Source organism: Talpa europaea (genome assembly GCF_964194135.1).
Source record: "Talpa europaea genome assembly, chromosome: 4".
NCBI lineage: Eukaryota > Metazoa > Chordata > Mammalia > Eulipotyphla > Talpidae > Talpa > Talpa europaea.
This window is the reverse complement of record NC_140070.1, coordinates 50,518,083-50,540,295: the sequence shown is the minus strand read 5'-3', so window position 1 is coordinate 50,540,295 and position 22,213 is coordinate 50,518,083. Positions and strand designations below refer to the sequence as shown.

The window sequence follows — 22,213 nt, the reverse complement described above, 5'->3', positions numbered from 1 at the left end:
CTCTGTCCCCTTCTGCTGCCTTTGCTTATTTTCCATTTGTGGAAAGTTGTTCCTTACTCCCTTCCTCTTTTCATCCTACTTTGGCCTTTGAACAACAGCTGGGCCATATTTTGCTCTGTGGGCCTTGCTTTCGGGAATTTGTGTTTTATCCATTTCAGCCCATAGCACAGTTCTTAGAGTGGAGGGGCCACTGCTCACACGTCATCTCTCAGAAGCATGTAATATAGCAGTAAGCCAACGCATTTACTGATCCAACGGGATGGGCCTGAACCACGGGTCCTTCTTCAAATGCCGGCTGGCTTGGTCAAGGCGCTCCTCCGCTTGCTCCTGAGGTCTTCAAGCATAGTCCCACCAATCTGTGGCTTTCATCTGTCCTCCTTCCACATATGGCCAGCTTTCAGCAGATCCATGCTTCCAGAACTTGCTTTTCTTATCTGACACTGCTACTCAGAGGCTCTTGAGTTAATTTCCTGGGAAGCAAGGGAGTGGCAGACCCATTTTCCAAGTTGACCATAGCAGACTGTTAAGAAAAGAACTTTGGAGCCAGACAGGCCTGGGTTTGAATCCCAACACAGCCACTGACCAGCTGTTATTAGCATATGGTTTAATATCTTTGAGCGTTTTCCATTTGTAAAATAGGGATGATTAAAATTAACACAGAGGACCTGTGTGATAACAGGACACATGCCTGGCACTGGGTATAATAGAGTCCGTAGATGTGAGTTCCCATTTTCTTGGAATCACCATTAAGGTGAAAGTATTGGCTACATGGACTAAGGGTAAGCATTGGGGGTTCCTCCAAAGCACAGCGAGTCAAAAATGAGCTGTTCTATCATCCTGTATGTGGCAGAGCTCACCAGGACACCTATGTCTGGCCACATCAGGACTTCGAGGTTGCCCCTTGTCCTGCTGAACTTTGCAAGGGAAAGGAAAGTTCCGTTGGGCTGTGCTTGTGACCTTTGAGCCTATTATCTTCAAAGCCACAAGCCTGATGCTAGGCTATAAAAGTAGCTCACTTCAACCCATTCTCTATACTGCCTGCTCCTTACTGTCCACCACACGCCCACGCTGAACCAAAGGCCACCACCATGACAAGGGACCAGAATGGAACCTGGGAGATGGAGAGTAATGAGAACTTTGATGGCTACATGAAGGCCCTGGGTAAGCAGGAGGCCGGGCTTGGGAGAAGGCGGGGGATTTTGAGAGGACTGTGATCTGCTCCTCCAGACAGTCACTGTGGAGTTCCACAAACCTGGCTGCAAATCCTCACTCCTCCCTGACTAGCTATGTAGTATCAGGTAAGTCAAGCAAAATCTCAGAGGATCAGTGATTTTTCTGCAAGTAGATTATGTCTAGAATGTCTAGCACAGCACACGGAAAAGATACACTGAATGAAAAATACGCACACACGCACCCATGCGCACACACAAACACAAACACACACACACCCCTGCATACACAGGGTAAAGCCATAGCTGAGGGGCCAATGCAGTAACTCCCCTACCTTTGATAGCCATCTCTTAGATAACCAGAGAGACTGGTATTCCCAGGAATAACCCCTGCACTGATTGCTCTTTTGTCAGTCTTGTATTGGGGAAGCAGGAAAGGAGTAGCTATCAAGTCTCTTCTTAGTCTAGAGAGAAATCAGACCCACAGACAGGGAGGAGAGACTTTGATCATATGATCAAAAACTCAGTACTAATTGACTTCTGAACTAGATTCTAGGCCAAGGCTCCATCCGGATATGTGCCAACTCTCTGGTGGGTTCTCTTGTAGAGCTGGCAGAAAACACAGACCTATGTTCTCTGGCCTGTGGGTCTAATGACACCAGGGGAATGGGGTCCACTCACTTTGCTGGGCAGCCTTGTGGCCAGGCACTACTCAAGGGGCGTGGGCCGCTTGCCCTAGTTTTACCCTGCACTGGCTTCCTTATAATCTTTTGCAGCTTTAAAGCTTTCCAGGCAAGAAATCCTGAGGGGAACATGCCCCAGCACAGAATGAGAACAATAGCTGGGGTGGGTCAGAGGTCCAGACATCTGGATGCAATCATGGGCATCTCATCAAGAAGGAGAATCATGGGTTTTCCTGTGCAGCAAAGTTCTATCTTGATCATTTCCCTTGTGTCAATGAGCAAGGCGAGTTACAAAGTTTCACAGTTGCAAAGTGGAGCTTTCTTCATGTACTTGAGACAGGTTTCCTACACTGACTGTCCTACAGCGTCCTCCTGGCTATCAGAATTTTACCTCATATACCTGGGGAGGCAGGAGGAGACAAAAGTCCTTCTGCCAGAGACCCAGCCTGTTGCTCTTATTTTTAGTACCCTGAGTGGACAATGGAAATGGGGTTCTCATTCTGTAAGTGGGGAAATGTCATGGCACTTAGCTCAGGAAGGTAAATTCTGAGCCTGATCATGCAGGTGAGGAAACCAAACCAGAAGCACTGGCACAGCTGCAGCTTTCTCATGTTGACCAAATTCCTAAACTTTTAGAATAAGTTATTTCATCTGCCAGAAAGGATAATAGCACTGGTCTTGCTTGATTCTCCCATTGATGTGGGATGTGGCTGTCACTCTGAATGATTGAAAGCACCGCAAGAAGGGCTGTTTGGAGATTTCGAGCTTCCAGCAGTACGCTAAACAGGCTGTAATCAGGGAACACATTCCGAAGGCAATTTTGTGTACGATTTTGTGACTTACTCTTAAATAGTAAAAAGCGCTATGAAGATTTTAGGTATAAAATCCAGACCCACTGTAGTTTTCAGGTCAGTAGAGGGAGCCGCTGAAACTCCTTCCTCTACCCTTAAGAGAGGCGAGCACAACTATCACCATTTCCTTTGCCCTCTGGGGAAGTGGGGGCACACACAGAATACCATCAGCTTTCCAGAAAGAATCCTTTTTCTAAAAACAGCACCCCAGCACAGTTTCTTCCACATGTACCCCGCAAGGCAGGGGTTGCTTTTCCAACATTGACAAATCAATGAAGCTTGCCTCCCTTGGCCTTTTGTGCATGAGGCCGTTGGCATTTGGAACATATGTGGAGATCTCTACAAATGCCCAGACGTGTAAATATCACTAAGCATAACTCTATTCCCTGCGCAATGACTGTCATTCTTGGGTTTTAATCCCGAGCACCAAGAGCCGGCTTTCTCTGTGATCTGCTTGCTGGTTCAGTGTGGAGGGAGGAATTCCAACTGAGCTGTGGGCTGGGCAGCAAACTGACTTTGACACCAGCCAAGTGACTCACTGCACATACAGGTCTCCCATAGAACTCACTGGCCAGCTCAGTGGAGTGACAGGGCGTGGCAGCCATGGGTGTCCTGCACATTTTCAAAGTCATGCAGTGGTCAAAGAGTGAGTACCTAGGGTCAGTGCCACCTCCACACCCCTCCTTCTAAAACACCCTGTCTTCCACAAGGTCCTAGAATCTTCTTGACAGCAAGAAAAGCAGCTAGCAACTTTTTACCCAGAGAACAAGGTTATGTCCTGAGGTCCTACTTCATGTTGAATCAGGGCAGGGGTGTACAGGAAAAGTGGTCTGCAATCTGAGGATCCAGTACTGTGAGAATACTGCGGGACAGTCCATGAATTTCCAGCTGTGGCACCAGCATGGCCAGTGGATGGGGAACCATTCAACCTTACCACCTAAGTTTTAGATGTTACCTGTGGGTGCCAGGGCCTGTGCCGTCTGAGATAGAACCAAGAGCAATCAAGGAGCTTGACTGGTGTGGACCACCGAGTGATAGCCATGCACAACTGGTATTCCAGTTTTCTACTTTAAGGTGCCAAATCACCCCAAAATGCAGTGGCTTGAAGTAACTACAGTCATTTTATAATTATCTGTCATTGCTTGGGAGCTGATGGAGCTCTCCAAAGTGGTTCTTGCTAAGAGTCCTGAGTTAGTTGCAGATGGTAGTGGTTGGGGCAACAGCCATCTGACCCCTGTGTCCGGCAGCTGGTGCTGGCTGACTGTTGACATCTCAGCTGGGACTGTCAGTATGTGCATGCAGTGACCCCTGCACCTGGGTTTCCTCCCAGTGTGCCAGCTGTGTACAGAGAGAAGACACAGAACCGATGCCCTTTTATGACCAAAGGCCAGAGATCACATAACATCACAAGGTCAGGCTTTAGATCGGAACATTTTCTCAGTCTTAGTTATGGTCTTTAAAGATCACTGTGGTGAAGCCTTGAATGAATCTGGGGGAGGCAATGCTGGAAGCAGTGGGGAGGCCCATTAGGAGGTTACTATGTTGTTCTGGTAAGAAACACTGCTGTCTTGACTAGGCCAGTCCCTTGTGGCTGGACAAGAGGAAACAGGTTCAGTGCACATTTTGAATGAAGATAAAGCCAGCAAGGCATGCAGATCAATTTGGAGCAAAAAGAAAAGAAGTTGGTCTCAGGCACAGGTCTGCATAGGAAGATGGTGATTCCATTCTGAAGTGTGGAAGACTTGGGGAGCAATGAGTTTGGACAAGAATCCTGGGCAGGGGGAAAGACATGAACAATTCTGTTTTGCTTATTTTGATTCAGAAGCCCAGTACAAAGCCACATAGAGCATTGAAATTGGCTCTTCAATATAAGATGTGGAGCTCAGGATGGCATCAAGGATGAGCAGGGATGAGGATGGAAGGTGCTTTCCATTGTATAAAATGAGGAGTCTGCAACCCAGAGAAATAAAGGGTCTTGCCTGGGTCACCTGGGTTGGGAAGTGGTGTCACTCACAAGGTATTCCAGTTTGTCCCAGTTTCCACAGCTCTGTTCTTGTTGTGGATGCTAAGCATGGGGGCAGGGAAGGAGGAGGCTCATTCTGAGCAAGGTTTGTCAGGATGGGAACTCCTAAAGTGACAGACAGGAAGAGAGACCCTCAGAGTCCTTGGGTAGAAATGAATAAGAGAGTGAATGAGTGAGTGAGTGAACTAGCAAATATATGATGACCCAAGGGGGATTTTGTTTTCATAAAACATGGATTCTTGCTGGTACTCACATCCACTGAAGTTATACATGTTGCCAAGTCTTTCCCCAATCATGTGGTATCTAGTTGAATTTTCAAACAGGCACACTGCCAGGAAGTAGAAAAAACCCATGTGAAGATAAGTTTGGCCCCTCCTTCTGGTCTCCCCTTGCCTGACCCCACCCCTGTGGTGAACACTAGACATAGGGGGGAAGGTGACAGGGTGAGGGGAAGGAGGGAGGCACCCCAGGGTCTTCAAGCTGCCTCTTCTCACTCGGGAAAGTTTTAAACCTTTGGAGATGTCTGTGAGGGGATGAACAGAGAGGCAGGCAGGGGCCAATCCAATCCCTCTCTATTTTTTTTTTTTAATGTTTTTCTTTATTTGTTTGCTTGTTTGTTTGTTTTTTGTTTACACATGCACTGGGTACAGTCAGAAGCGCGGGAGGGTGAGAGAATTCACCAGAGCCAGAGCGGGGAGCAGAGCAGGCAGAAGGACCGAAGTACACTGCTGAGGGGAGCAGTGGGCGGCAGGAGAGGTCTGCGCGCCATGTGGGACCCTCCTCCGGTGGCCGGGGAGCAGCCGGGGATTGAACCGGCGCCGCAGAGGCCACGGGCAGCTTCGCAACCCAGCGCTCTACCGCTGCGCCACCGGGGAGGCCCCAATCCCTCTCTAAATGTGTTATCTGGAGAAGGAAATGACATGGAAAATGGATAAGATTGCCCTTCTACTCAGCTTCTCTCGATTGCCTAAGAGTGCTGATAATTTGAGATTAAGAAGTCCTGGTTCAAAGGCCACAGAAGCTGTACTTGGAACAGAGCTCAGATTTACCTTGATGCATACTTGTACATCTCTGCTCTTTAATTTACAAAGAGTGTCTGCCCTTTTAGCCTGCAACTTTAGCTTTCTTCCCAAGCATATTACGAAGTATTTTTTGTAAGGATTTATTTATTTATACAAGCACTGGGTACAGTCAGAAGCGCAGGAGGGTGAGACAATTCGCCAGAGCTAGAGCAGGGAGCAGAACAGGCAGACTGATGAAGTACACTGCTGAGGGGAGCAGCAGGTGCGGCACGAGAGGTCTGAGTGCCATGTGGGACCCTCACTGGCGTCAGGGATCGAACCAGTGCTACAAAGTCTGTGGGCAGCTTCGCAACCCAGCACTCAACCATGGAGGCCCTACAAAGTATTTTAATGTTGAGTAGCATCTTCATATTTCAACTTTATGGCTTACATTGTTCAAAATGCAGTTATGAAAATTATGCTTTAATAAAGTCACTTCAGTGTTGTTTTTTTCTTCTGCAGCAGCTACAATCCATATATATAATTCAGAAATAGCTTGCCTTTGGAATTTCTTCTCTGAGACAGAAATTCATTTCACCTGGCAATAAATCAAACTCATCAATACCTTTAATCCAGAAGAGCAGATAAAACATACTTGATAACCCTGGTGTTAAAATACCATATCAGGAAAATAATATCCTCTGCAAACAGAAAGTATTTTTGTAATGTGTGTGTGTGTATTTTACAGCTGTGGGTAAACCTTTCCGTTTGATTAGAAATACAATGAATCCACTGACAGAAGATTTGGCTCCCTTTGCTGGGGTGGAGCAGAGGTGACATGATTAACTAGTCTGTGCAAATGCTATAGGGTAGCCAAGAGGCCAGGTCATTTTTCAATCTGAAGCAGCAGTGATGCTTGATTCCATTTGCATGAAACCCCTAATATATTCCCCCACTTCTGGACAAAAAGGATTGACTAGGGATTTTGTTTCCTGGACAAACCAATTCTCTGTAGACCTCATAACAATAGGCATTTTTAGCTGGGATCTATCCATGTAAGAGATTAGGGACAAGCTATTGTTTTTGTAAGGGGATCCTCAGTAGAGAATGACAATGTGAATGATAATGAATGGGCTTGTAGACAAACCATCAGGAACTCTAGCCTAGTTGGGTAATTGAAGCCAACGTTTAAGTTCTCTGCGCCTGATGTCCACATCTGTGGAATGAAAATACACCTATGAATGCTTTCGTTCTAAGTTTCTCTGTCGTTCCCGATTCTTCCTCTCCAGTTCTGCCTGGTCCTCCTGTTTGGTTTGGTTTATATGTGGCCCATGGTTTCCTTTCCCCTCTCCTAACCAGTTCCAGCAGTGTGGTGAGTGCAGCCTGGACCTCAGCACAGGGGGCTAGTGCAGGAGCTGAGGTTGTTTCTGTGCAGTGAGGAAGCTGTGTCAGGTGGAGGAATTTCCAGCCAGGCTAGATCCAGTGCCCGGGTGACAGGCCAGCTTAGGTGAGTGACAGAGTGGAGCGGCCCCCATTCTGACAGCTTCTTCGGAGTCCAGGGCCCTTGGATCTGGAGCGGCAGGTGGCTGTGGAGATGCGTGCATATGACCGTGATATTTCACTCTGGACTGATTGCTGTCAGCTCAATGTTCGACCTGAACAGGAAGGCAAGGGGGTAGAGGCCAATGAACATGAAATACCCACAAGCGCACTGGTACCGTGTAAAGCACTTATCACTTTAACTGAATCCTAACAAATAGCCTGATGAATAATACATATGCATAACACTATGAGATAAGCATTCTTTCCCACACTTTGCTGTGAGAAAACTGAAATTCAGAAGAGGAAATGACTTTGAGTTCACATAGCTGGGAAGTCAGCCACAGCGTTCACACCTGGATCTGACACTCACCCTCCCTCTTTTATACCAGCGCTTCTAAATTCTAGCATGCACAGAATCACTTGATCTAAAACAACAACCACAACAACAAAACAAGTAGGGCCCAACTCCAATTTTAGGATGCCCTCAGAATTTACTTCTGTAAGAGGTTCCTAGGTGCTGCTAATAGTGCAGACCTGGGCACCTCGCGTCAAGAGCCAGTGTCCCAAACCATGTTGTTCCCATTAGCATTTCATCATGTATCTTGAACAACTACTGTGTGCCCAACCTTGAGTCAGGTTCTGTGGAGACACAGAGGGAGGAGACAGCACTATTCTCATCCTCTTGGAGGTGACATTTTGGAGAAAAGAACAATCAACTCCATGAAAAACTCAGAGGACAGTACCAGAAATTTTCTTCTGGTGGGGAAGGGCCAAAAGGGCACAACAGGCTGGCGAAGACAAGGCCAGGGCTGGGCCTTATGAGACTGGAGAACTGAAGAGAGGGCAGGAGTAGAGGAAGTGGACACCCAGGGAGTGTCTGGGAAAATGCAGAGCACTCTGGGGAAACTGGCCGGGGAGTGCCAGGGCCTTGGTGATGACGATGATGATGCCAGCAGCCACTGGTCACAAGCTCTTCACAAACACAGCCAAATGTAATCCTCGAAATGACCCGTTTTGGTTATTAGCTCCACCAAGGACAGTATGGCTGCTGCTTCCAGATCTGGGTCTGAGCATCTGGTGATGGCACTGAAGTTAGACCAGGGCGTCACCTGATTCCCTGGGCCATTTCTGTGGTAGAGAATGTGACACCTTGGCCCTATTTGCACAAGCACACCCTTATAGCATCTAGAAAATAGAACACATTGTTTATTGGTTTTTAAAAACGTTAAGGAAGTCTTCATCTTTAGCCAGAAATACTTGACTAATTGGTCCTGTCTAATCTATTTTTCTTTCAAACGGGCCAGCAGTTGCCTGAAGGGAGAAAAAATAAACAGGAGATATTTCCACAATTTCAGGGTCAAGGTGATGGAGATGACTGTCTCTGAGGGGTCTAGCTAGCCCTTTCTGTCTTATGCTCTGGGAAACACCCACCCAGCTGCATGTCCCACTACAGGCTGGTTCAAGGCACTGAGGCTGAAAATTGCTGCATCCTGCACCCCGCTGCTCGGGTACAACCCACTTTCCTGGATTAAAGACTATGAAGTACTTCAGGGCAGGAAACAGCTTCTCTTGGTCTTGAGTCTTCCTTTCCCAAATTTAGGTGACCCTAAGCTATTTTTGTTAACCACCACATGTCTTATGGAGCTGAGCCCCATGGCACCCTGAACCCTGCAAATGCTGGACAGGATGCTTAGTTCACAGCAGCAAGATGGAGCATTTATCACACCCCTGTTCTGTGGCCTGCAGTGTGCGTGGCTTGGACACCCCAGATTCCACAAGCTGTGGAGCTTAATTTAAATAAAACTGCTCACAAATGAGGCAGAACCTAGCTAACTACACACCTGATCTGCTTAGAATGGAAGTACGTATCCTTCCCTGTTGTAAACATTAACAAAAGTTCCATCTTATCCAAAGATCTAGACTGATAATTTCCAAACGGTGTTTTTTCTTTCAAGCCATGAAGGCTTTTGTTCAGCAAATGCTTAGGAGAAAACCCAATATGTCCAATAGATAGAAGGGAGCTACAGTAGTGGAGCAGGGTGTGTGTGTGTGTGTGCGCACACACACACACACTCAAGGGTGAGCCCTATCTACTACCACACTCTCCCCTCAGAATTCCCAAGGAGACATCAAGAGGCCCGAGTATCCCTGACAATTGACGAAAATGCCCAAACTAGCCAAGTGTAAGACAACTCTTGTTTCCTTCTTCAGCAAAGAAATGTAGCCGGCCCATGATCTGTGTCTCTGGTCCTGAGGGCTTAGCCTTGTTAAAGAATCGAATGGGTCTAGCCGAGTACATCATAACCTCCACAACTCCCTTTGCCAACAGATATTGATTTTGCCACCCGAAAGATCGCAGTACATCTGACTCAGACAAAGGTCATTGAACAAAACGGCGATAACTTCAAGACACAAACCAACAGCACATTCCGCAACTATCACTTGGATTTCACCGTGGGCGTGGAGTTTGAAGAGTTCACAAAGGGCCTGGATGGCAGGAAAGTTCAGGTACTTGTCTGGGCTAGAGTTTCTCTTCCATCCACTCGGTGGAGGGGTCAGCTATGTGGCTTCCCCTGACAGGAGCAACACAGGAGAAGTCAGGAAGGGAGACCAAAATGGGCTGACAATGCTGTCCAGAGCAACTCTTGAGGTTTTGTCGAGGGGGCAAGCTGGCTTCCACACTAAGCTTATAAGCAAAGGAGAGATGAAAGGATGCTCAGCTCTCCAGGGTGTGGGGTCGGAGACCAGCAGGCAAAGGGAAGAGAGCGAGGTGGACTAACCGAGGGAGGGTAGCCTCTGGTGCTTAGCTCAGAGGAGCAGACAACACCAGCCAGTCACTGACAAGGAGGCATGAGGCCTCGTTTTGCAATTTTTTTCTTTTATCCATTGAGAAACAAGGTGTTTTAATAAGAAAGGTCTCAAATTTAGGTGATCCTAAATTTTTTTTTAAATAAAATGCCAATCAAATAAAAAAGTCAGATTCAATGAAGCCAGGGTTTCTCCTGTCCTGGGAACTTGAAGAAGTCTCTGGCAAGATTGTTGATTCTCTCTCAACATCACCTTAGCTCACCAGACATAAGCAAGGAGATCCTCCCCATATCTGAAGGCCAACTTCCAGCTACCTGAACTGTTTGAATATAGGCAGGACCCTGAACGTGAGCAGACATCCCTGCATGCAGAGTGGGGCACACATACTCACTGTCCAAGGACATAAGCCTGAAAGTCTGCAGAAGAGGCAGGCGGTGCCCGGAGGAGGCAAGCATGGACGCAGCAGGGAGCAGGGCTTGGGAAACCGGACTTAGAGCAGATGTCCTGTGCTTCAGCAGCACCACATGGTGTCACAGCCCATGATCCATCCTCATGGTGTCCACACTCACGCTCAGTGCATCTGTCTTCAGTTTTCCAGATCAAAGCACACCTGCTCATTTCCCACAAACAAACATGGGGAGGAATCCAAGCCCATTTGTACCTAAGGATTCCCTCACTCCATTTGCAGTATCATACAAGAGCCCTGGGTCTACACAGCCCAGGAAACCTGGGAGTGTTCATAGTTCATCACTTGCACGGTTGCCATTGACCACTCACGGCACTCACGCAGTTTACACAACGTGGGCAACTTGAAATTCATAGCCCCATTACTCTGTGCCAGTGTCATCACCAGGATCTCTGCTCTGGCTCCCAAGCTAAGAAGGCAGGACTGAGTGTTCTGTTCCAAATTATCTTGTCGTCACCCAGAAGAAAGCAGGTCTCCCCACCCTGTCCTGCCCTTCAATGTGAGCCCCACCCTCCCCAGGATCTCTTCTGGGTGCTTCCAGGAGTCCCTTCAAAGTCAGAGATCTCAATTCTCTCCCAAAGCAAGAGCTAGGGCTCCTCCCCTGGGGTGGGGAGGAAAAGCTGTTATCATTCTCGGTGATGACTCGGAAGTCAAGAGTCAGATCACTTTTTATTTCTCAGCCAAGTCGTCCTGCAGCATTGATAATCTCTAGTCAAGGTTGAATTCTACGTAAGGATTCTTGCTAAAGAAAAGTGGGAAGTGAAAGATCTTTGCAAATGCTTCCATCATAGCAGTCTTGGCCCGAGAGCCTAAGCTTCTGGCCCTGGACTGTCCCCTGCAGAGCCCTCCCCGAGGGGCTGATGGATCAAAGAATCTTTCCTGAACTCTGTGGCTAAAAGGCCAATTCTTCAGACACCAGAACCAATAGGAAAATTTGCCTCAGAGTTTACGCATCGTTCTGCTCTTCTAACCTGATTACTCAAAATGATTCATTTTTCATTTGCCTTTTAGTTTTGGGCGTGGGTTATTGAAAAGCAAGCCTGTTCTGACTCATTCTTTATCATGTTTGATGGTGGACAACTCTCTTCATGAAATAATGGTGTTTTTTCAGCCCTTCCTATCCCTTAAAGGATTCTTGCTGTTAATACCTACTGTTCTTCTGTCTCTCTACCATCCGCCTTCCCTCCCTGCCAAGCCCATCCTCTCCCCAGAATATCTGCTCTAAACACTTAGAGAAATGTAATTCCCCTTTCCACATCTTGACTAACACACACACACACACACACACACAAAGACTCACAAAGGAAACCAGTAGGGGTTGAAAATTACCCAAGTCAACGTTTTGCCCACTCTCCAGCAACGCGTTTTCCCATGGGTCATGAATTGCAACCCAGAGCAGGTGCCCTGCAGACTACCAGTTTCCTGTGACTTAACTGAAACACTTTAGCTGAAGATGGATGACAAGGAATGCGTGGGTCTGTCTGATTTCTGCTGCCCATACTTGGTGAACCATTGGGGTGCACACACAAGGTATGTGTCTGTGTGCATGTGTGCCATGGGCTTTTGCCTCTATATGTGGGGGCATGTGCATGGGCTTGTGTCTGCATGGGTATATGTGTGCATGTGTGCTTACACGCATGCATATGTCATGCATGTACAAGCCTATGTGTGTTTGGCACTCCTTGTGCTCTTATTCACCAAATTTCTTCTTCTCATCTCCTTGGCCATCCTCATACACCTCTGAAAATCTCCACATTCAGCAGTTTGGAGGAGTGATACATGAATGGAGTTGTAACAGAGGGGCCTATGGTGCCCACTCTGTGCCATCCCAGAGCAGGACAGTGAAATAGCATTGATCATAGGGTGAGATCTTCTCCAAGGGGTCCCAGGCCTCCTTTCTTCCTTCCTGAGGATCATAGTTATTCCTAACTTCCTACCTTGACTTGTTTCTAAGAGAACTTGAAGCTTCTTTCAAAAATACCCAAAATAAAATTTAAAAGGCAAGTATTATTATTTACTCAACGGAATATCACGCAGTCATATAAAGGAATGAAGTACAGACACATACATAATGTGAAACAGCTTGGGAGAGATTATGATAAATGAAAGAAGTTAGCCACAAAAGGCACCCACTGTGTGATTTATAAGAAATGTCCAGAACAGGCAAATCCATAGAGACAGAGAGTGGTCACTGAAGGGCACACGGGAAGGGTTGCTCTGCTATAAATAAAGGGTTTCCTTGGGGAGTGATGACTGTCTTCTGGATGTTAGATAGCGTGATGGTATTACTGAATTGTATGCTTCAAAAGGGTGAGTTTTATGGTATGTGAATTTTATATCAATTAAAAGAAAAATTAGGTAACCGGGGCAGACAGTAAGCCTGAGAAAAGCAGGCATGGGCATAACAGAGCCAATAATGCATGATACAGAGAGATGCCCTTGAAGTCAGGGACCAGTCTCCTTTGGAAGGCCCCACCACAGGAAATGCCAGAGGGGAGGGTGGGCACTGTGGGTAGCATGAGTAACTCTTGCTGGAGTTGCAGAAACACACAACTGGCACTGGGGAGGATTTAAATGTGTTAGTAGTGTCTTTCAGTGCTCTTCATTTAAAGACCTGCTATTTTATTAAAAAACAAAAAACTTTCTGGGAGTGGTTCAAATTTACAGAAAAGTTTGTTGTAAGAATGTAACAAAGAACACTCATACACTCTACCCACATTAACATTGTGACCATTTGCCTTATCGTATGTGCTTGCACTCTTTGTATTTACTATGAACAATCTGATGCATTACACTAAATAATTCAGCTTGTATTACCTCAGAATGAGGATGTGCTTTTATATAGCCACAGTGTAGTTATCAATTTCTATAAGCTTAATATTGGCGCAGTTACTAGCTTTAATTTGCTATAAAGGGGCTGTCCATAATGATGTTAACTTTGAACACTGTGACAGGGGAAATGGCAGAGTGAATCCAACTTCCTTCTTTAATTTCTGTAAGTGCATCCCCCTTGGACACTCTCTGTTCATGTCCCAGGTCAGAAATGATGGCTTTCCTGGCTTGTCATCTGCTCATCTGCTCACCATCCTTTAAGGCAATTGAGCCTCTTTTTAAAGTCTCCTCTGATAAAGGGAAGAATGCCAAGTAAACACAAATTGAATTATGGAATTTTAGTTCATTGAATTCTCTCTCCTTATCTGTTTTATGTAGGCAATAATACTTTAAGTGCATAATTTTTGGTAACCTGCTTACTTGGGGTCAGGATAACTTTTAATCTTGCTGCCCAATATGTGTTAAGATAAAATATTAGAGCCTCCCTGGTGGTGCAAGGGGTTAAATTTCAGCACTATGAAGCTGTGAGAGGCCACTGTAGCACAAGTTCAATCCCCTGCCAGGGAGCTAACCCACATGGCACAGGAGACCTCTCCTGTCTCTCCAGCTGCTCGCCTCAGCACTGTATTTCAGGAGATCTGCCTGTTCTTCTCCCCACTCTGTCTCTGGTGAATCCTCTTACTCCCCACACCTCTGGCTTATACCCCAGCTCTGATATGAATAAATAAGTAAATCTTTAAAAATAATAATAAAATACTAGTCCCCCTGCACTAAGATTTTTCTTCTTTGTCCCTTGGCAAAATTTGCCAAGCCCATACCATATGTGAATGTGGATCAGGAGCAGAGCTATTGATAAAGAAATGAATCAGACCCCCTACTCTGCACTCAGAGATCTTACAGCCTCATGAGGAAGAGACAAGTAGATGTACAGTCACTCTCTAGTGTCCATATTGATGGACAAGTGTGCACTTGGTGGTAACAGGAACAAAGACTAGGAGGCAGGCTGAGTGGCTGTCAAGAATTATCATCAATGAAGAGCACACGTGCTCATGTATTCCCCCACACACACACTCCATGTGGATTTAAGTCAAGATTCTGTTTCAACAAAATTATTCAATTGCAGGGTCATTCAACAGTGCTGACCAAACACCTGTTGTGTGCTAGTCGTTATGCTGAGCCTGGTATTGCAGAAACACACAACTGACATGGTCTCTTCTTCCATGGAGCTTATTGTCCATTGGGGGACACAGTCGCCAACTCAGTCAACATGCGTTAGGGGCATAATATGTAAGGCAGTGAGGGCTGCTGGAGTTAGCAGACACTGTCCCTGCCCAAATAGAAGACATGAGTTCTTCTCATCCATTTGGAAAGGAACTCCGAGTCCAAGGCCGACAATGACCATCGACACATGAACATTCCAGACAACACTCCCCTCCTAGAGGAGCAAAGAGAGCAGCCTGTGAATTAAGCTTCACCAAGACACTCAATGACAGGATAGCTCTGAAGGCAGACAGAGGGTTTCTTAAGAAAACATGTGGAATTTTATTTTTAATTAACTTGGGAAATATTAACGCATGCGCTTGTAAGAATAAACATTTACACAGTAAAAAACGACATTTGATTTCTATCCTGGCCCCTCGCCTCCCAGTTTCCTCCCCAGGGATGATCACTAGTAAGGGTTTCCTTTACTTCCTCCAGGGGACATAAACATATGCATGCATATCTACCATACTTGCTTTATGCACGGGGCTCTGTTCCTTGCTTTTTCCACTGAAACTATATGTTGTGAAGATGGCTCTTCTCCTTAGGTATAGACTTTCCCCTCCTTTCAGGCATGAACCACACCGTATTTAACCAACCTCCCACTGACAGAATTCATGAGGCTTCTAGACATTTGCTGTGGCAAACAATGCTCGATATATTGAGGGATAAAATGAAGAGGAATAAAAGTGTACATAAAACATATAATATGGCCAAGGCTAAATATTATTTTCAAAATAGGTAAACTTAACAATCTGTAGAAAACACAGTTGTACCAAAAAACAGACTGAATGTGCAAGGACAGTGAGTCAGAACAAAAAAAAAAGGTCAGTGTATCTCCAACTGGGTGTGGAGACATAGAGGAAAGCAAATGTCTGGGCCTTCGTAAAGGCAGAATGCAGTTTGTGCATGCTTGGAAGAAAACCAGCTAGCATCCGGGTCACCCCCAGGAAGGTCAGCACCAAATGCAGAGCTACTGCTTGGATGGGAATGACAGCAGCTCAGAGGTGAGGGTACTAGTCTGATTTGGGAACAGAGGGGAGGACCTGCAGGAACACCCAGGGGCAGTGCAGATTATCCCAAGGCAGGTGCTTGGTAAGAGGGAAAAACAAAGGAGGAGGAATTTGTGGGGAGGGGGTGTATAAATATGTACACAGAGGTTTGAGCTACTTGGGATTCAGTCTTCTTGTGGCTTCTACTACTTGCTGGTCAGCTCAAGTTGGTTGCTCAACACAGGCCCTTCATCTCTTCCAGTCTAAGAATGTACATTTCAAAATGTCAAAAGGTAATATAAAATTTTCCTGTAAAAAAGATTAATACAAAGTTACACATCTACCAGTAGTGTGCCTGCTTCTCCACATCCCCCCAGCTCACTGCTGTTACACACTGATCTTTGACCACACGGTGAATTGTATCTGAAAAACACTTTTAATTTGCATACCTCTTATAAGTGATTGAATATCTTTTCCTATTTTTGAAGATCATCTGCTAGGGTTTTGTTTTTCCTTGTAAACTGTTGGTTCTTATACTTTGTTGAATTTCCTATTAGGTGAATGATCATTTTTTATTGATTTACAGGAAGCCTTTATATATAGATATAGATATATAAAATATATATATATTAGATATAGATATATATATATAAAATCAGGACATTGTCTAATATATGTTATGATTATTTTTCTCAGTTTGTTATTTCTATGTTGACTTTGAGATATTTTCACATTTGAGAAATTCCATATCATTATATAGTCAAATGTATCTTTTCTCCACTGGTTTGGATAGCTATCTTTACCATATGGCCACATGAAAGAGCAGAAATCCTACAACAAAAAAAACCATCGTAAGCCAGTTTGGCAAAAACAGAGGGCGCGTGTGGAAATGAGATTGGAAGGATGTTGGCTTGTTTGAGGCTGGGTGAGGGCTCTGCCCTATGGGCAAGCAGGATCTTGGGGTGGCCACAGGAGTCACAGTTGTAGGTTTAGGTTTGCTCAGTCCCAATCAAGACCAGACATTTGATCAACCTGGGAATTTGTCATTGCAGTCACTGGTCACTTGGGAAGGCGATGTCCTTGTGTGCGTGCAAAAGGGAGAAAAGAAGAACCGTGGCTGGAAGCAGTGGGTTGAGGGAGACAAGCTGCACCTGGTAAGTCCTGGGCTCTGCCTGGCTCCCTTCCCTTCTGCTGCACTTACACAACCTGCATTCACCTAGCCACCTGTATTCACTCGTGGAGATTGAAATCCACACTACTGGAAGACCACTGGACTAATGAGGAGATCAAAGAAGAAATTAAAAATTACTTTGAGTGGAACAACAAGGAGGACACCACTTTCCAGAATGTATGGGATGCAGCAAAAGCAGTAATAAGAGGAAAATGCATAGCAATACAGGCTGACATCAACAAATAAGAAAGAACTCAAAGAACAACCTAATTTCACATCTTAAAGAGCTAGAATCAGAACAACAAAGAAAACCTAAAGCCAATAAAAGAAAGGACATAATAAAAGTCAAAGCAGAAATAAATGAATTGGAAATTAAAAAAACAATCCAAAAGATCAATGAAACCAAAAGTTGATTCTTTCAAAAAATAAACAAAATAGACAAACCTCTAGCCAGGCTCACATAGAAAAAACAGGAGAAAACATATATAAATAGGATCATAAATGAAAGAGGAGAAATCACAACAGACTCAGTAGAAATCAAAAGAATAATCAGAGATTGCTATGAACACTTACATGCAAACAAATTCAACATCTAGAAGAGATGGACAAATTCCTAGAACAATATAATCATCCAAAGCGGGACAAAGAAGAAACAGAACACCTAAACAGACCAATTACAAGCAGCGAAATTGAGGCAGTAATCAAAGCACTCCCCAAAAACAAAAGCCCAGGTCCAGAGGGCTTCACAAATGAATTCTACCAAATATTCAGCAGTGAATTAGTGCCTATCCTATACAAATTCTTTCAAAAAATTGAAAAAGAAGGAATACTACCAAATATGTTCTACAAAGCCAACATTAACAAATACCAAAACCAAACAAAGACAGAACAAAAAAAAGAATATTACAGGCCTATCACCCTAATGAACACTGATGCAAAAATCCTCAACAAAATCCTTGCCAACAGAATCCAACAATGCATCAGAGGGGTAGTATACCACGATCAAGTGGGATTCATCCTAGGGGCAAAAGGATCGCTCAACATATGAAAATCGGTAAGTGTAATCCAATACATCAACAAAAAGAAAAATAAAAACCATGTGATCTTATCAATAGATGCTGAGAAAAGATTCGACAAAGTCCAACATCCATTTATGATGAAGGTCCTTGAAATTCTTGGGATACAAGGAACATGCCTTAACATGATAAAAGCCATATATGACAAACTCATTGCCAACATTGTACTCCATGGCGAAAAGCTGAAGGCCTTTCCTTTAAGATCAGGAACAACACAATGTTGTCCTCTCTCACCACTGCTCTTCAATATAATACTGGAGGTCCTAGCCAGGGAAATAAGACAAGAGAAAGACATACAAAGAATCCAAATAGGGAAAGAAGAATAAAATTATCACTATTTGCAGACAATATGATAATATATAGAGAACCCTAAAAACTCCACACAAAAACTACTCAAAATAATCGACCAGGTCAGTAAAGTAGCAGGATATACAATCAACACACAAAAATCAGTAGCCTTCGAATTTACAAACAATCGGAGAAGAAGAAATCAAGAAAACCATCACTTTTATAATTGAAAAAAAAAAAATCAAATACTTGGAAATAAACTTAACAAAAGAGGTGAAAGACCTATACAAAGAAAGATATAAAACACTGTTAAAAGAAATTGAAGAAGACACAAAGAAATGGAGAGACATCCCCTGCTCATGGATTAGAAGAATCAACATTATTAAAATGGCCATCCTCCCAAAAGCAATATACAGATTCAATGCTATTCCAATAAAAATCCCAATGACATTCTTCAAAGAAATAGAACAAATACTGATGAAATTCATATGGAACCACAAAAAACCATGAATAGCCAAAACCCTACTGATGAAAGCAAAGAAGAAAGGAGGTATCACACTTCCAAAATTCAAGCTATACTACAAAGCCACAATAATAAAAACAGTTTGGTATTGGAACAAAACCAGACACACAGAAAAATGGAACTGAAAAGAGAGCCCAGAAATAAAGCCACACCTATATGAACAACTAATCTTTGACAAAGGAGCAAAGAATATGCAGTGGAACATTGAACAGTTTGTTCAATAAATGGTGCTGGGAAAACTGGACCTCCCATGCAAAAAAATAAAACTAGACTACTACCTCTCACCGTGCACAAAAATCAACTCAAAATGCATAAAAGAACTAGACATAAGACCTGAAACCATAAAATATATAGAAGAATATAGGTAAAACATTACAAGACATACCTCTCAGAAACATCTTTAAAGACTCATCACCCAAAGCAGTGATAGTGAAGACAAAGATAAACAACTGGGATTACATCAAACTGAAAATCTTCTGCACAGCAAAAGAGACATTAACCAAAACAGAGAGACACCCCACTGACTGGGAAAAAATCTTTGCACTCCATTCAAGTGATAAGGGACTGATCACAAAGATATACAAAGAATTCACAGGACTCAACAAAAACAACATAAACAATCCAGTCAAGAAATGGGCAGAAGAACTCAAAAGACATTTCTCCAAAGAGGAAGTGCAAATGGCCAACAGGCATATGAAAAAATGTTCAGCATCCCTTATAATCAGGGAAATGCAAATCAAAACCACACTAAGATACCACTTTAAACTAGTAAGAATGGCACATATCAAAAAAAAAAAAAAAAAAAACTAAGCAACAGCAAATGTTGGCGAGGTTGTGGTGAAAAGGGAACTCTCCTACATGGCTAGTGTGAGTGCAAACTGGTCCATCCACTGTAGAAAGCTGTCTGGAGGTTCCTCAGTCTACTAAAAATGGAGCTACCATAAGATTTGGCAATTCCACTACTAGGGATCTACCCAAAGGACACAAAAACATTGATTTAAAAGAGCACCTGTACACCTATGTTTATTGCAGCACTATTTACAATAGGTAAAACCTGGAAACAACCCAAATGCCCCAAAATAGATGACTGGATCAAGAAGATGTGGTATATATACACAATGGAATATTATTCAGCAATCAAAAAAGATAAACTCATGCCATTCGCAGAAACATGGATGGAGCTAGAAGGAATTATGCTCAGTGAAATAAGCCAGAAGGAAAAAGAAAACTATTGGATGGATTCGCTTATAACAGGAATATAGTGGAAACTGATAAGACATCAGTGTTAAAAAAATAATAATAACAGCACAAAACACAACAAAGCAAAAACAGACAATTAAAAACCAGAGACATCCTGCAGGGGAAGAGGAGGGAGAGGGATCAGAGGGAGGGAGGGAGGAGCACAGGGGATTGAGGTGATGGTACATGGGTGCCCCAGGGAAGGAAATTCTATATGGACTAAATCTGAGGGGGTGGGGGAAGCAAATATTGTTTTAAAAAATTTTAAATATTAAATGTTAAAAATTTTTTTTTTAATAAATAAATAAAAAATATAAATGGGAAAAAAGAAAAAAGGAAGGTTCAAAATGCTGAGTTAGGAATCTGAGATCCAAGGAGAAATGCAGGAACCTGTTAAAGACAAGCAGGGGAGAAATACAAGGCACAGGATAAAGATGGGTGGGACCACTCACGTGATCCTGCAACAAGAGAGGGTTTTGCAGGGATGGGAGACAGGGGAAGTTGACTCTGGGAACTGCCTGTAGACCACAGGCACTGACTGCTCATCATTGGGCATCTCTACCTGATGTCAAAACAGTGTAGGTTAATTTGGTACAAGCATAGAGCCATTGCTAGCATCCTCAAATAAGTGATATCTGTCTAGATGGCTTAATTTTTCAAACTTAAAAGTCAATTTATGAGTCCAGAATTCAAATAGTGAAAAAGCTTTTACTGTACATATTGAGTCACTCCTTTGTTAAATGAATGGCTCTTCATTCAGTCATTCACTCTGCATTCACCAATGGAGTCGGGCACATACCTTCCTCCAAAGTCAGGATTCAAGTCTCCGAAGTACCCTTTAGAGCCAGTCTTGCCTCACCTGAGACCTTTATTTCGGAGGCAACATCAACTGGTGATAAAGGGGAGGCATTCACCTTGTTTTCCATTGACGGTTTTTCCTGCCTGCTCTGGTTTGGATGATGGGTAAAATCCCCACTGGTCCCTGTGGCTAAGACAATGGATTCATGGTCAACTTCCATGATTTGGTGGTCATCCCCACTCTCGAGTTCTCTCCTCCCGCAGGGGTTAGGAGACATATATACATCCTGAGGGCCCTTCTCTCTAGATGAAGATCTTGTTTACACAGACAGGTCTGGGGCCACCCTCTGGCAGCCCATTTCGTGTGCCGTTGCCTGATGCCAAAACCGGAGGCCAGAAAAACCCCAGAGGGAAGGGACAGCTCACCTGCCTTCCCAGGTCTTTGCCTTCCAAATACTTCCACCTCTAGAACCTTCCCTTCTTCAAGGTTTTACTACCTTGTGAAATTAGGTGATGTGCTCTAATCACTAGAGTAGGAGAAATCCTGCCCAAGAGGGTAATTTCTTTGTATTTTTCTTTTTTCTTTTTTAAAGATTTTAATAAATAAATAAAAAATATAAATGGGAAAAAAGAAAAAAGGAAGGTTCAAAATGCTGAGTTAGGAATCTGAGATCCAAGGAGAAATGCAGGAACCTGTTAAAGACAAGCGGGGGAGAAATATTTATTTATTTATACAAACACTGGGTACAGTCAGAGGAGCGGAAGGGTGAGAGAATTCACCAGAGCCAGAGCGGGGAGCAGAGCAGGCAGAAGGACCGAAGTGCACTGCTGAGGGAAGCAGCAGGTAGCAGGAGAGGTCTGCGCGCCATGTGGGACCCTCCTCTGGTGGCCGGGGAGCAGCCGGGGATCGAACTGGTGCTGCAGAGGCTGCGGGCAGCGAAGACCTGGCGCTCAACCGCTGCGCCACCGGGGAGGCCCAGTATTTTTCATTTCTATAGTTGTTCAAACTCAATTCAAGTGTCAAAATCAAATTACCGCTACCTGCAGTCATGCCCGTTGATTGGATGTGTGAGCTGCTCTTTGTCCAGAATGATTGTGTCCTCTTTTTTTCCAGTCCTCCCCCCCAACACACAGACACAGACACCAAGAGGGTCAAGGGCTGGCTGGAAGGAAGGTTGGGCTTGTTATTCCCTCACCCACTTTCTGCTGTTGCAGGAGCTGACATGCCTCGACCAGGTGTGCCATCAGGTGTTCAAAAAGAAGTAATGGCCACAGGGCACCTGCCGAGCATGCGCCGCACACTCCCCACAGAGAGGTCTCCACGGTCTTTGGGGAGCAGCCAGGGGGCCTCTCCCACTCCTGACAGGCTATCAAGACAACTGGATGAGTTCTACGCTGAATGAACGTATTTCTTTGAAAAATGGAATTAAATGAAAAAAAAAATCACCTTCATGCTTTGAAATCCCCTATGTCTCTCTCCCTTTATTTCTA

General features: G+C 44.4%; 1 protein-coding gene across 1 annotated transcript; it reads left to right on the top strand.

The window, feature by feature from the left end:
• Nucleotides 1–1,088: 1,088 nt before the first annotated feature.
• On the top strand, nt 1,089–21,988 carry LOC311170051 (retinol-binding protein 2; the record flags this gene model as incomplete). The annotated part of the gene is made up of 4 exons (XM_084232376.1): nt 1,089–1,161; nt 9,599–9,777; nt 16,680–16,781; nt 21,938–21,988. 4 exons carry the CDS (start codon nt 1,089–1,091, stop codon nt 21,986–21,988), a joined length of 405 nt encoding a protein of 134 aa, XP_084088502.1.
• Between the last annotated feature and the right edge of the window lie 225 nt (nt 21,989–22,213).